The 16117-nt window shown below is 48.1% G+C and overlaps 1 protein-coding gene across 1 annotated transcript in view; it reads left to right on the top strand.

Annotated features, from left to right (window-relative positions):
- The first annotated feature begins 3588 nt into the window (after positions 1 to 3588).
- CASQ2 (calsequestrin 2) overlaps positions 3589 to 16117 on the top strand; it is a 33008-nt gene continuing 20479 nt past the window's right edge. The window contains exon 1 of the mRNA XM_009949473.2: positions 3589 to 3852. Within this exon, the coding sequence (XP_009947775.1) occupies positions 3619 to 3852 (234 nt within the window). The 5' untranslated portion in view covers positions 3589 to 3618. The remainder of the gene's footprint in view (positions 3853 to 16117) is intronic.

Genomic DNA, 16117 nt, shown 5'->3' with positions numbered 1-16117 from the left:
AAGAGCATCATATTGATTTCTAGAGGCAGGACTAAAAGATTGTTAAGGAGCCAGAGTCGGGAGGTTGAGCCATGCAGTCAACTTATATCAGAGACTAACAGATGCCAGATTTGGCAGGGAATGAGCTGAAGGGCAAATGTCACAGGACACAGTGCTGCCCATATCGTTCCCTTGCATGGCACTGCCCACAGAAACAAATGTGTTGGAATTATGGGCAGCCAAATAGGATCAGGAAGACCTTGGACTATGCAGAAATATAGCACAAAGTATTTGTAGTGAACCTGTGAATGCAACATCCAAGTTTCCATAGAGTTCTTTGTCCCCCTCATCTTCTCCTATGGGGAACTGCTATTGCTCCTACCCTACGGGGGGAGATTCTGACACACAGAAACCTTATGATAGCATCCTGTGGAAATGGGCCTTTGATAAAACTCAGATTCCCCAAATCCGTGAATTCTACACACTGTCCTTTTCTTGACAGTGAGCCTGCCCCAAAATTCCCAATATAAAACATTATCTGAGCGTGGATGGATAGCTTTGAACTCCCAAGGAGACTTGCTCCTGGGGCCGAGATGGGTACATTTCAGTGTGCTGCTATCAGGACACAGAGAGGTGATGAAGAAAAAGACACATCACTTAGGGCCTTTGTCAGAGTGTGGGAGAGTCTGCTTCAGTCCTGGATCTGCTACTGGTATCCTACAGGCTCCCGAGGGTAAAAGCAGCTCTGTTCAGACTCAAGTATTTAAACCGCTGTTCTGAACATCCCAAAACACGTGAATCCAGAATTTCAGATCTGTATCAGCAGGGTTACAAGGAGAACATCTGCTTTGACTAAACTTTTTTAGAATTAAGAAATTCAGGTAATTGAGGATGTTGTTCAGATTTGAGGAATTCACCATGACTGTCTCCATGGGTTCATCCCTAAGTCAAACACACGAACTCTGCCTCCTGGGAAGCATACAGCCATTCAAACTACTTCTGACTCAGTGAACAAGGTAGATGCAGCTAGAGCTTAGAAGACCACAGAAAATGTCCACTGGATGTAGCACTAACAATCCCACTGAAGATTTGAGTGGGGAAACAAAGAAATGGACTTTCCAGTGACTGTGACATCCAATGTCAATCTGCTGGAAGAATTCCCTTTGGAGCAGAGGTGAAGCCTAACAGCCACAGATCATTGCTACTCGTGCCACGGACAGATAAAATAGGTAGGTCTGGGGCTAACAAGGCAACACTTTTTGTGAGTAATAAGCCTTTTTGTTCCTTTTTTGATAGCAAAAAGAGGAGAAAATGAAAATTAGATTGTGTCTATTTTTAGGCAGATTAAGAAGTTATTCAGACTAGAGAGAAAGCACTTCAAAAATAGCTTGAGCGACATGAAAGTGGAGCAATTGCTGAAGATCTACAAGAATAAAAGGAGGACAGGAGCCTGGGTAACCAGTTTTGGAGTAGCCCTGAACATTTCATTTTTACAGCCTTGTCTGATGTGCGCCTGCTTTAAAACACACTCTGATGCTAGCAGAAACCTGTTCCTGCACCCCAAATCCATGGGGCCCTTGGCAAACAACCAGCCTGGGTGTGTGCCTGGTCATCCCACAAGCTCGGCTGTGCATTTTGCAGCCTAAACATTCAGCAAAAGCCTAGCCAGCCATTGCCATCCACCGTGACACAAATCTTGGGTCTCCCACTGAAAGCAATCAGATGTATCCAGTTTGTCAGGTTTCCCTCTAGAAATCACTGCCCCTGAAGGGTGCCTCAGTAGGGAGTGGATTTCTGAGGCTGTTTTGCTCTGGCTTCTACCCACATTCCTCAGGCTTTGTCATTAGGACATGAAGTTGCAGGCAAACGTTGAACTTCTGAAAAGTCACGGCCAGAAACTGTTGTTATTGGAGGAGGTTTTGGAAATAAGACAGACTTGGAAACTATTGCCCACAGAGTTTCAATCAGTGTGTCGTGGGCTGTTCAGGTGGGAAGTGAACGCTGAGGGGTACATGTGCTCCTAAAAGTCACCCAGGAGATGTGTGTAATTGCTAAGTAATGCTCATCTTTTGCCCCAAACATTGAAACATCCCAGCCATACAACGGGAAGAGATGGCTGGCAAGAGAGTTTCACAAACCAAGAAGGGACATTGTCTCTTCCTCAGCGTGGATGGAGCAAGGCTGTGATGCAGCAGTGTGCAAGGAGGAGGCCTGATGAGGCCACGTGTTGGCACATCACTTTGTCAGGGGGGCGAGACCCATGCACCCTGTCAAGCTCTTCTCTGCCAGCCCCTCAGCATGCCTTCTCCAGCGGATCCACGTCAGCCCCGGTGCTGGCTTGCGGCCAGCTGGCCTGCCTCCACCTGCCTGTCGCTGCCAGTCATGGGGCAGCAGTGACACCTCGGTCAGAGGTGGGGAAGAGGTGGAAGACTGTGTCACTGAACAGTTCTCCCCCAGCAGCGGGGTGCAGGCAACACAGCAAAGTGGCAGCCAGCACTGAGCTCCCAGGGATGGAGGAACCCATCACTGTTCCTGGGAAATGAAGAGGAAGGAATATGCGGGACCGCTTGCTGGGAAATGCAACAGGGTTTTATGAAAAACTCCTTCAGGACCAGCAGGCAGGTCCCATCTGCTGGGAGGCCAGCAGCAATGGTGGCATCTCTCCATCATTTTGCCTCCTACCCCGAGACACCGGCCTGGGCACGTGCCTCCTGTCCTTCATACCCCTTAGTATGATAAGGTTTTAACTACTCACCAGCTACATGTGGGGCTTGGTAACGGCTGTGGGCACAGGAGGTTGCAACGTAAGCTGCCCTCTACTTTGGGATTACAGGCCCAAGGGCCGGCAATTCTCCTGGCAGCAGAGAAGCAGAGAAGGTGCTTCAGAAAAGAGCTTGAATGTCAGCCAGCAGCTCTGGCCAATGCCCAAGGCAGGAGGAGGAGGAGGGAGTCCCACGAGTGCTCACCTCCTTTGCTGCTGAGGAAATGGGACTTTTCCTCTAGCAGTGCAGAGGAGCCTCTGAAACTATTTAACTCAAGATATGTTATCTGAAGCCTAATCACCGTGATGCCCAAGGGGGTACAAAGAGAGATACCCTTATTAAAAAATGCAGCAAATACCTTCTATTTTTGTTAAGCCCTAGTAGGACAGGCTGTGCCTTGGTTCTCTGTACAAGTGAAGCCTGTCCCTTTGCAAACCCTGCCTGCATATTCCCAGCATCGACATCTTCCCCTCCCTCCCTCTTGCTTGCTCCCTCTCTCTCAGATGATGCAGAGTGCCAGCAAGTCCCTCAATGGTGTCATATCTGTCCTTTTTATTCATTGCAGGGTTTATTTTTAGCCTGAAACAACTGCTTCCTAAAAATGGAGTTCCTAATGACACGGGAGCTGGACACAGCTATGTAAGGTATCCAGGGCTTGGCCTGACAGCTTCTCCTGTCTGTCTCTTTGTTGTGAGCACAGGACAGCAAAGTTTGCTGCTCCCCACCAGCCTTGCGGCGTTTGGGCTGATCACTAGGAAGGCAGCAGAAAGAGAAACTTTGTTTGAACTGCACCTGGAGCATTTAGTCTTCCCCTTTTCCCAAATTAAGAAGGAGACGGACGTTTACCTGCCCTCTGCTGCTCTCCAAGGGATCCCCTATGAAGGCAACCTGCTGGGTCCTGGCAGGTTTTTACCTGCTTTTCTGCTGCAAAGCAGAAGAGGGACTGAATTTCCCCACGTACGATGGGAAAGACCGAGTGATCGATCTGAATGAGAAGAACTACAAGCAGGCCCTGAAGAAGTACGACATGCTCTGTCTGCTCTTCCATGAGCCTGTGAGCTCTGACAAGGTCTCCCAGAAGCAGTTCCAGATGACAGAGATGGTCCTGGAGGTAAGCACCTCTGCACGTCCCAGCCGCGGTCAATACCACAGCAGTGTTTGGAGCTGTGGAAAGAAGCCGTGAGACAGGGCAGTCAAAGGGTCTTGTGCAGGGCTGGGAGGACAGCACTCAAAAGTCTGAGTTTGTTTGCCTGGATTTGAGTTAGCCCCTGAGTTCTGCGAAGCCTCTGTTGTGCTCTTCTGAGTTGTTTGCTGGGAAACAGCCTTTCTGGATTGTGCATCAGAAACCCAGGCAATAACGAGTAGCCTTGCAAACCTCAGCAACAGGAACTCAGCTCAGCTGAGCTTCCCCAAATCTCAGCATAGACCTGAGTCCATGAAATTTTTAAATCCTTTCTCATTCTGTGCAAGCCAGTATCCCCGTTTGGATACTGGATTCAGTCTCATTTTCTATTCCACTAGGAGTAATCAGCCAAGAAGCCTTACCAAACTGTGCTGCAAAGGGGCGTCCTAGCTCCCCATCTCAAAAGCCCCCTGTTAGTGCAACATTAAATCCCTTTTTGTTTTTCTGACACTTAGTTGCCTGCTTGGAATCAGACTGTAGCCGCTTGTTAATGCAACCATTCATTTCTGTGCTGTAAAAAAAGTGTTGTTAATTCTTTGGTGAAAGAATGCTTTATTAATCCTCTGTAAAATAAATCATGGTAAAAGTTGTGAAGTAGATTCATAGCATTCTTTCTTTCAGTGTAGCTGTAATCTAGGGAATCATACAGCTGCAAGCCTGGATTGTTAGGTGCTTGTTTCCTACCAGAGGCTTAGAAATATTCCCTCTTAACTAAAAGACACATTTGGAAAGAAAGTGAGAATTGCAGAAGAAACACATAATCTTTATTTATCATATCCAGAGAGCAAATGCATTGCACCCCTAGGATTACAGAAAATGTGAGGTAGAAAATACACTTGCTGAGGGCTGGGACCTGAAAAAATCTAATGTCAAGTTCAAAGTCTACTGACTTCTTCAGCAAGCCTGACAACAAGAAAGATTCAAAAACTAACCAGATTTTACTCATCTGGCAGGAAGCAGTTACTTGCTCCAGGTGAGCACTAAAATAACATTTGAGAAAGAAAAGAAAAAATAATGCTGAAGCTCCAGTTGAAATGTTTATGGTTGGTAGTATAATTGCATTGTTATTTAATAGGATAGCTATTTCGTGCTCCATAGATGGCAAGCGGTTGCTAAATACATATTTATAGAAATCTGACAGAAGCAGGTATAAGCTGTGTACTATCAGTTTTATTCCCTGTGACACCTATACCAAGTTAACATCAGCCATACCAAGGGTGTGATGACTACAATACAATCTGGCTTAAAGCTTTTATTTTGCAGTGTTTGATTCAGCAGTGAGTACATTAGCTTAGGACTCTGGTGATTTGGTTTCAAATTGCCTCTCTGCCGTGGACTTCTTATGTGACCTTGGACAAGAGATTGAGGATTAGATCTGCAGCAGACTTTACATAACTGTAGTGCTCCAGTCCACTTATGCTCAGCTACTGGCTAACTGTGCCATGCAGCAACCAGCACTTGTGGCTTTGACCTCAAAATTTCCCAAGCACTTGCAATGCTGATTTAGTCATGTCTTGAAGTTTCACAGTCCCCCTCCCCAGCCTGGGAACTACAGCAGCAAGCCAAGCACAGAGCAATCTGCAGACTGAGCACTCCTTTGCCTCTGTCACCCAAGGGAATCAGGCAAGGAGGCGGTCTCAGAAGACAACAGAAAGGAAACGATGTGTCTTACCCTGAGTAGGACACAGACCAGCAAGGTGCTAGTGCTCCCAATTTCTATACTAACTCAACCATGGGAGCACTCGTGAAAGGAGTGGGCAAGCCAGGTTATAATCTCATCTCTCTTGTGACAGCATTCGCCACCCTGACCTCAAACCATAACATGTTGTGCCATGGGGTCACTCTCAATCCCCTCTGCCAGAGGTCATCCAGCTGTGGGACTTCAGCACATGTTCACCAGGACAGGAAGAGGGAAAGAAAGGTCTGCAGTGGCTCCGTGGCTGAGATGTGGAGCCATTCACACAGGAGATTAACTGCCTGGGATCGGTCTCCCTGGAGGCAGTCTGCAGCTGAACCCAGCTCTCACGTAATTTGAGAAAGTACTCAGAGTAGTGAGCTGCTGGGTAGGCACAGGAGCAGTGACAGGGTCTCTCCTTCCAGCCAAACCTGGGAAAAGTTCACTCAGGAAGGCTTTCTGTATCTAATTTCAGTAGAGGGTTCAGGGCTCTGAGTGCGGAAAGTCCTTTATGCCCGAAATAAAGTATCTAAGGGGCAAACACTCCAGCCCTTGGTGTTCCCTGCTGGCCAGCTTGGGGGCTTCCCAGCATAAGATGCTGCCTGTGGTAAGATGCCTTTCTGGAGCATCTCATGTTTTTCCATCTTACTGTACTGAATATTTACCTACTGACTTACAACAAGAGGTGTTAGATCCACAGCCTGGGAAACATCATGTCCTTAGCCTCCCATCTATAAAACGTCACTGGTCTCCATCATTAGGAATAATAGGGAGCCTTCATTCAAAACACAGGCAGGTGTGGAGCTAAGCAAAAATCTGAGCTGGGTTGTGGAGTTGTTATGTCCTATTGCCTAACGAACATGAGCGTGTGTGCGCATGGGAGGGAATGAGCTTAACGGATGTTAAATCGAGAAAAAAAATCAAATAGTCTACCCTTTCTGTTTCTCCCACATGTACCTTACAAGAAATTTATCACTCCAAAGACCAAAGACCTGAAGAAATATCTTAGACACTAAGAAAAGTACAAGAGAGATCCAATGTCCAGGTTCCTGCAAATTTGCTAGGAGAAACTCCCAGATGTGCCCAGGCAGCAGATGGCATGGCATGTTGCTGAAGCAAGCAAAAGTCCCAGCAGTGCCAACCTGTTCCTTCTGGAGTCCAGATCCAGCCACTAGTTTAGGCGTCAGCACGTAGAAAAAATCCACAGCCACAAGGCACCCAAGAAGGGCAAGATGGGTGAAGACAAACACTCCTCCAATCTAGAAGTATATTGTCCCTTGACCGTGAGAATGGTTTCCTTGAAATATGTAGCTTGTGGTCAGTAACAAGCTCTGACTGGGGCTTCTCACACGAATGAGGAGCCTGTGAGGCTGTCTCTTACCCAGGTCCTCTGGTGTCTAGCAGGGGTTGAGCTTACATGGTGACTTTTCCTTCTTTCGTAGCACTTCAGTCTCTTTCCTTCTAAGTCCTTACTCTTCATGAAACTTTCAATAACTTCATTATGCTAAGATCCCTGCCTCTGGAAAATTTGGCTGAAAAGGGCCAATAGCTAGAAAAATTATTAGGGGAGTCAGCTCACAGACACACCTGAGGGGAGAGAGCAGAGAATCACACGTGTCTCATATCCTTGGGAAATCAAGCTGAAAACCTGACAGCACGTGAGTAAAGTTAAGCACATATTTAAAGACTTTACCAAACCATAACTACAAACAGACTGAGGAGAAAGTGATATGACAGGAAAAATTTCCTTCGAGGACAAAAGCCCAGCATGCAGGACTGACTGACTGACACTGTCAAAGCACACCATCCATCACCAGAAAAGGCAGGACATCATTAAGCTATTACAGTGGGACAGCACACGGGGTCTTTAGCTCCCCGCACCCAGACATGCTGGGAACTGTGACCAGACTGGCCATGCAGCCCAGGGTCCCTTTCCAGTTTAGAAAGGGTATGAAGATGAAGGCCATCATGAAGCGGTGCTGACAGCTCCCGCCACCTACACTGCTGGGTGCTACCTGGTGAGGACAGGGTCTGGGGACAATCAAGCATGGCAGTGCCAGCCCCTCAGGTGAGGGTGGGAAAGCTGGGGGCTGTTGGGTTAGGCTGTCAGGGAAACAGTCAAAGCAATGATTGGAGATGCAGCTGCCTGCTGATTTCTGGCTAGGGTGGAAAAGGATTGGGGAAGGATTGTTGTAAGACACCCAGGGCAGAGACAGCATGAGCGCAGACTGTTTCACAGCTCCTTTGCTTGCATTTCTCCTATGCCTCCACTCTGCACCACCGACTACTGAAAAGCACCTGCGGCTTGAGTGGGGAAAAACCTCCATACAGGGCAATGCAGAGGTTGAACCAGACAGTCCCAGAGCTAACAGTAGCTATTCCTACTCTGTGGCGATGTTCACAAGAGCCCTGCATGCCCCATGAGGTAAGCACAGTGAAGAAGCAGGCACAAGGCTTCACAATAATTGTTTAACAGACAAGTAAGAAGAAAAGCTACTTGTCCTAAAAGGTGTCAGCTTTAATAAAGAAGAAGCAAAAGAGGAAAAGAACAAAGCTGTGAAGCTGAGAAATATCTGTTCTGCTTTTCTTCTCCTCTGTGGCTCCCCCACTGTATTTCATCCTGTTTCATATCACCACTTTTCAGACTTTCTCCCCTCTGCCTCTCATCTCTGAGTCTCCTAAAGTTTGAGATAGTTTTACCTTCCAGTGGACTAGCCCCTGTCTCTAGGAATCATGTAGCACGAATGATGAGCAGTGGGGTTAGGGGCTTTCCTTTTGCACTTAAAGCTCTCTCCAGCAACTGAGGTTGTCTCACTACCATAGCAGGCTGCCTGCAATGCACTCTGCTACCCTCTCCTCCACTGAACCTCACTCAGTCCTGGCTCCCCTATTATTCTTCCCTTGTCGTCTGTGTGCAGGTGTAATAACCTTAAAAAAAAAAAAAAAAAAAAAAAGACATTTGTCAAGACCAGCTATTTTAGGCCTTCAGTGCAACAGTGTCACTGGGCTGAAAATCTGTGGAGAACTGCCCTAGCACAAACCAGTCTGATTAGAGGTAGGAGAAGAGGGATGTGGTACTCCCCTTTCCAGACGAGGTCTAGGATCAGCCCAGCCTCTAGCAATAAATGGCAGAACAAAGTGAAACTTGTTAACGTATTTGGCCAAACCTGTACCCTCAGGGAAAATTTCTCCTATGAACCTGGGAATCTGAGTCCATGAGATTACATTGCATGAGATCCTCCCAGTGCCCACCCATAGCCAGTAGCTACCTGTGGTATGAGAGGGAAAGACAGATTTTAGATCCAGCAAAAGGCCAGGGTTAAACTGAGTGTAAGGTCTAGCTCCTCCCAGTTCACTTGAGAGCAACGATTTATTTTCAAGTGTTGAAACTACTGCAGCTGCTCTCATGAGCTTCGAGCTCAGGATGGAAAAACTGGTGCAAAGTCAGGTTTGGGGGCAGTTCCACCCACATGGTCTTGAGATCTCTTGAAAACAGATGGTTCCCGTGAGAGTTCAGAGCCATGTAATATACAGCAAAAAGTCCTTCTCTGCTTCTGATACAACAGGAAAAAGGTTTACAAGTTTAGGACTGTGTAGTTTATCCTAGAAATTCACAGGAACCAGGAGATGAGATTCCTGTTTATCCCCATTTCTAGGTAGACTATAAAAATAAAAATAAAAATAACTTAAGAAAAAAGCCAAGCCCTTTCTTTAAGCACCCTTCTCTGTTTGTTTCACAGACTCAGATTTCAGTCTTCTTCCTTGAAAATGGGTGTGTTCACGAGAGAGTGCCTCAACAGTTTCCTGGGCTGGGTATACACATTGTACAAGACATGTCCATTGAGTGTCACAGAAACTGTATGGCCTCTGTGTCCCTGCAGAACAAGTCCTCAAGGTGGGAGACAAGGCACACCTGGCTGGATAGGTATGTGTGGAAGCCTACAGTGCAGGTGCCTTGCACATACCTGTAATAAAAGAGGTGTTTTGGTTTCCATGGTTACTAAATCAGTGGCTTCCACTACAGATAAGTTAATGCAAAAATAAGGAAGGAAGGGAAAGAAAATGAAAAAGTGTGCACTGATTACTTTGCCCTTTGAGACCACGTAAGTAGGTCTCAATTCATCAACAGCCAGCAAAGCACTGATTTTTTAGCAGTAGCACCTGGGAGGATTTCACTCACTGACAGACCAGTCACAAAAACCAATTACAGAGAGCTCCCCGTTTCACAGATGGGCACTTTGACATCCAGGGACAAGTATGGGATTTGGTCTTTCTGTATAACAGTGGCAGAAAAAATTCCAAGACTGCTTTACCTGTTATTGCCCAGTTTCTTTCTTTGAAGTCCCCCTGTCAGTTCCCAGCAGTGAGTTTGGACTGGCTGCATGAGCAGTATCTAGCATAAGACCCGGCTTTCAATGCCATACCGCTCTTTGAAATGCACCTTTCTCAGCTGTCAAAGTATGATTGGAGAGCGGTGTACTGACAGCATTTCCCACAGCAGAGACCAGCTGTAATCACAGTATCTAAAGAAAATCAAGCTGGTTTCATCCAGAGACCCAACTTTTACGCAAAAGTCACCTGGAGACATGGCAGAACCCTGTGAGCTTGGGTTTGCTTGCTGACACCGTGCAAGGACAAGTCTGCTTATGCTTTGCAGACTTTCTTGGCCCTGAAGCTAGGAGCATTTCTCACTGTCCAGCTGTTGCAGACAACCTCTGTAGGTGCCATGCAAGACCTTAAGCCGCATGGTGTCACTCATGCCTTCAGAAATGCAATTGGGGAAAAACATTGAAAAGTCCATCCTCTTAGGTCATGGCCATCCTTCCACTCTCGTCAGCTTCCTGAAAAAAGTGCCAGTGAGGGTTCCCAGTGCCTTCCTGCTAGAGGCAGGAAGGGAGAGAGTTCCCAGGAGACAGGGTCTCACTCTTGTGTAATGAAGTGCCTTTGCCCCATCCTGAGTAGGGGACTTCAAAAGGACTCTCTTGAGCTCACACTCACCTACTCAGTGGACATGGGTGGTGTTTATAGTTATCATTTCATGTTCTCCACCCTGGACTTTGACATTTCTCAGGAGCCTGCCCGTGGGCTGGGGCAGCTGTTGCTCTGTGAGGCAGGCTGGGTACGGTGGGCCATGCCATGCTCACCCACAGTGACCTTACTCCAGAGCTCGGTCTGCCAGTGCCCTTCATCTGAAACCAAACTAATCAAAGCCTGTGACTGCCCTTCCTTCATGTCTGAGCTTCATTTGTGGGGAGAATAGAAAGGGGATACTATAATTCTCTCTAAACACCCAAGAGGGAGAAGAGCTATTTAAGTACAAAGCCTAAGGACAAATGGGCTATGAATAAAGCAAGTCTGGAAACTAGGAAGTCCCTCATCACCAGAGGAGGAAGATGTCAAGGGAAGAACAGCCCAATGAGTTTTAAATGGACGTTGACCAGGTTGTGACAGAGATTGAATGACATGGTGCTGGGTTTGACGACCAAAGATGTCCTTTTGCAGCCTCTGTCCCTAAATAACAGGCATCCAGGCAAGGAATCCATGGCCTAGGAAAGAAGTGACTTAGCAAGGTCCAAGTTCTCCTTTTTAATTTCCCTTTTCACATTGGGATTTGCCTACATACATGAGACAAAAACTTGCCCGAGGAAATAGGACGAGCAGTGATGGTGAAGAACTCAGCTCCCAGGGGGGGCCACAGAGCAGGCGTTTGCTCCTGCCCTCCCCAGCGCCCCAGGACGGCCAGCGCTCCCTCCTAAACAGTGCTGATGGTGCTCATTCCTGTGCACTCTCTGGCACGGCTTTGGCAAAGGCCAGCTGCTGTACATGATACGTCCTTTTTCTGGGAACCTTGTCCGGCCCTGGCAGGAGACAGACTGCTGTCAGCTAGCAGACCTCTGACACCTCGAACCTTGTGCAAAGGGGGCTACATATTTTTAAAGCTTTCCACAGTTCTTATTTCTCTTTGCTCACTCTTTGGGTAAAAAGACTTTCTTGTTTCAAGAACCCCCCTCCATTCCCCCAGGGCCCCCTTTCACTGATCCTTCCCATGGGTGCAGGGTGGGAGCTCCTGGCTCTTGCCTGCAGCATCCTGGACTCTCTAGGGTTTCAGAGGCACTGGCTTACACCCACTCAGTCAGAAACTCGAGATATCTGTCTTGTTCCTGGGAGCTGGGGGCGTAGGAATGACATGGGCAATGGTCTGCGGAGGTGAATGGGCTGAGTATCAAGCACGCTTCCCTCCTCCAGCAACTGCTGAAAGGAACCAGCTTGTGCCCTGCGTGGGCAATCCAGCCTTCGGTTTCGAAGCAGCCTCTCTGAGGCCAGAAATACAACAAGGCAGCGATGGCCTCACTTTTGTTGAGGACAGCCCCCAGATTGCACCTCTGGCCTCTGTTTTGTCAAAGGGGAGCTTAGTAGGACAGCACCATCCCAGACCCCACAACCTGGGTCAAGCACATGCATGCACGCAGGCACGCAGGCACGTATGCCTCGGGCTGTCCTCAGCGTGCAAGCTGCCCAGCTGAGCTGGCAAAACATCTGTGATGCAGTGCCAGTGGGGACTGGCCAGGAGAAACAGCAGGTGGCCCCTGCACCCATGGGTGCTGGGTGGCACAGGCATTGGCCCCAGTTAGCTCATGGCTGAGGAGGCTACACTTTGGCTTACAGCTCGCTAAAATTAGGGATGCCTGGTACAGATAAAAATACAGCCCTAACTATGCGAAACCTTTAGGGAGGCAGCCAAAGAGCACATCGTATGCCTCAGCGGGCCGAGAGGCTGCGCGGCAATTAAAGCCCTGGGGCAGCGTTCTTGGAGTGTTACCTGTGAAAGCCACCTCTTCAGGAGTGACCTTTGGGTGTTCCATATTTGGGGACTTGGCTTTTAGTCTGAGGAGCTGCAACCCCCTAGGAGGGCAGGTTCAGCAATAAACAGCTTCTCTGGGCAGCTCAGGTGGTGGAAAAGGGCAGGAAGATGGGACCAATGTGCTCTCCCCTGGTCTGTGCTGCCAGCAGGGTGGCTTGCTATTGGCAGCTGCTCAGCAGGCTTCTGCCCCTTCTCTTTGAGCATTACGATGCTTCAGGACCCCTAATTCACTTACGTGAATGATGCAAGAACCCAAAATGTAACTAGTGGGTTATGCAAGGGGATGCTAGAGGTGACAGCACAACATTAGGAAGGAGAGCTAACCCCCTCTGCTCTGTAACAAACTGCCTACCAGCTTGAACAGCAGAGAAGCCAACCGTAGCATGAAGGCATGACTCCTGCATAAGGATTCAAAGCTTTTGGGGAAATATCCTAGACTTTTTCCATCTCTTCCTGGTGTTCATGAAAACAAAGCCCTAACATTTTGGGATATGAAATCATCATAATTATACCAACCAGGTTCTGACCATCAACATAAACTGTAGCTTTAAACAGAGTAGGAGAGAAACAGTGGAGAAGTGTAAATTGCTTGAGGGATGTTCCCTCATCATCTTCTGTTTCTCTCCTCCTTGTATTGCTTGAGTTTTGTTCTTCCACCACTGCCAGCTAGGGAAACAGAAAGCTCCCCATGCTTAAGAGAAGTTTACTCATGATTGCTCTCAGAGACCCAAATGTCCCCAGCACCCTGCCTCCCAGCCTGAGCGGCTGGGGAAGACAAGCCCTACTGTATGTGGGAGCTCCAGGCAGGTGCTAGAGAAGTGAGAAGAAAATCCAGGCCAGAAAGTCGTAATGTCACTCCACAGCGAAAACTGACCATGCTGAGACACCCACCCCTCTCACCCCTATCTGTAACGCTCTCTGCTGGATTTTGTCTGCCATTTAGCAGCAAAACTGACACTGAATGCAATGTTTGGCACAATCAATGAATGTTGTCTGCAGCTGGAATAGGAGCGTAGTCAGGCAGCCAGTGACATGCTTTCTAACCTAGGATTTTAGAATGACCTTGTGGGACTTCTTAAATCTCACAAAAGCTTCCCAGCATCACACCTAGGTTCAGATAGGTATAGCAGGTGTGAAGCTGAGATGTTCTGTCAGGGAGTTGTTTCTTTGCATCCCCATTATTCAGATTGCCTGTAACTGTTGACACCATCCAAGATGAGGTGGTGCTTGCTTACTTGGTGGTACTCAAGCTTCACTTTGGGCTGGCACGTCTCACACATCCCAGAGGGCCATGCACTTCCTCACGCTTACCCAAATTCAAGTATGGCTATTACCTGAGGGAAGTGGGAGAAAGGAGGAATGCTCCTGAACTCAAACCTCTTTTTCCCAAGGCTGCACAGGACACAGCTTGTGATCCTGTGGCTAGAAATTGTGCATTGCAAAGGCTTCATGTGTATGGGAGGAAGACTGAAGAATGTGCATGGGATATGAGCTTACAAGCTACTGGGATCTTTGTTCATGCTCTCAGTCAGCTCTGCCTGCCCAAAGCTCCTGCTATACCTCAGGGACTGCATGACCAGTTAGGTCCAGTTCTTCCAGGGCAGTTTCTCCCCTCCATCTCCCCATGCAGCTGTTGAAGTTAAATTATTCACTATAGAAGCTGACACAAAGGCTGGCCTGGCTGGCCAAAACTTCAAGCAATATGAATTTAAAAGGAGAAGGAGGAGAGGGAGGAGGAGGGGCTGTGTTCTTACATTACAGCTGCCTCTGTCCCAAGGTCCTGAGCCAAGAGGATTGTCAAGATTAGAAACATTATCTGCATTCAAATCCCACTAGCATTATGGAATCAGAAAATACTGTAAGGGGATATATAAATGCTTGATACTGTAATGAGCAGGGGGCAACTAGCCAAGCTGCTGTGCCTCTGGCATACTCTATATTTTGCTGCCTTATGGGGTTCAAAGAAAGGTGTGCGAATATGTCCTCACCTAAGCACTGGTCAGACTCATGTGCTGCAGTGGAAGGCATGAAAAGCCAGGGCAGGAGCAATGTCCATCCCTTGTATAACCTGGACTTGAAAAAGCCACCATAGGTACTGATGATGCCCTGCCAAGGTCTCCTGCCTCCAGGCGCTGCCACAGTGGAAAGAGTTCCCGAGAGTCTCATGTTGCATAAAGATTTCCTCAGTGCAAGACCCCAGTGCTTTGTGGATGGGCACAGGCTGTACTACTCACCTCATCATCTCATTGGCATGAAAGTCCCAGCGAAGGTGGCAGGCTGCAGGTCCACTCACACGCTGTACACACGCATTCTCTTATATACATGCACTGCTGCACATCTTCTTTCAGGATGAGCCTCTTCAGAAGAACATCTCCAAACACCCATACTTGTGGTACATACACCACCTAGACACAGTCTCACTAGACACAGTCACATGAACCCTGCCACACCAACAGGCACACCTCCAGCATTACTGTGAGCTTTTTTTCCTTCAGAGCCCTAACGAAATGCACGCTCCCACGGTCTCACACACACAAAAAAGCTTTCATCCCATCACCCACGTTTTCTTGACACATTTACTCTTTTCCAGCAAGCTCCCGTGGTCACAGCTACACAGATGCACCCACACCACTCTGAAGAGCTACCTTGTATACACTGCATGCTGACACATATTGCTCCTGATCAATGCCTCCTGTTTTGCAAACACCCCCACTCATGCCCAACCACTTGCCTGTAGCAGGTGTTGCAGCTTTTCTGCACATTTCTGAGCTTCTTCAAACACTCCCAAGAAACCCAAATCATCTCCTGTGTGCAGGATTCAGCAACTATTTGGCTTAAACTCCTTTGACTTTGTCTGGCACATGGCTAACATAGCTGTAAATAAGTAGCTAGATCAAGTATGGACTGGACCAGGCATGACCGAACAGTCTTCTTTCCTTGGGCTTTCTGTGTTTTACCTCTGGTCACAGTGCAGCCAGAGCCTCAGGCATTGATTCTGAGGAACCTCTTGCTGGTCTACACAACTGCCAACAAGCAGGGACATGCTGACAATATCCCTGAAAGCTGGTGATCCTACAGGCTGCCAGTAAAGGCAGATCCCTGTAATGGGGAACAGAAAACAGCTTCTCTAACCACCACCCACTTGCAGATATCTAGGGAGTTCATAAGAGGTGTCCATCTCTCCCTGCATTGTTGGGTACCAGCTGGTCTCAGGTGCTCTAGCATAGATGGCCGTGGCCTGAGCCAGGAGATGGGATGCCAGACAGGTCAGACCAGCGCTCAGATGCCTTGTCAATGGATGTGCAAACACCGACCAGTGCTCTGCCCCATTCAGGCGGTATCCCTTGTAAGCACAAGCCCTGAATGTGCAGCCTCACCTTTATTTCAAAGCACTGGCAGAGAGCAAGGAAAGAGCAATGAGCCTGCCTGTTTCCTGCATAGCACGAGCACTCCTTCTGCATTACATGGTAGCATTTCCCCCTAAAGACAACAGGCCAGGTAGCAGCAGAGGGATCAAGGTTGCAGTGATGCTGTGGTGGTTGGTGGAGAATGTGTCCTTCTGGAGGGCTTTGGGACAGGCCTGAGGATCTGTATTTGGTGGAAGGGAGAAGACACCCACGTCCTCCGTCGCTCCCCTTTGCTAAAGCAAGGTCCCT

This window comes from Leptosomus discolor, chromosome 1, assembly GCF_034619465.1.
Source record: "Leptosomus discolor isolate bLepDis1 chromosome 1, bLepDis1.hap2, whole genome shotgun sequence".
NCBI classification, from domain to species: domain Eukaryota; kingdom Metazoa; phylum Chordata; class Aves; order Leptosomiformes; family Leptosomidae; genus Leptosomus; species Leptosomus discolor.
The sequence above is the reverse complement of the archived record's forward strand: the minus strand, read 5'-3'. Positions and strand labels throughout refer to the sequence as shown.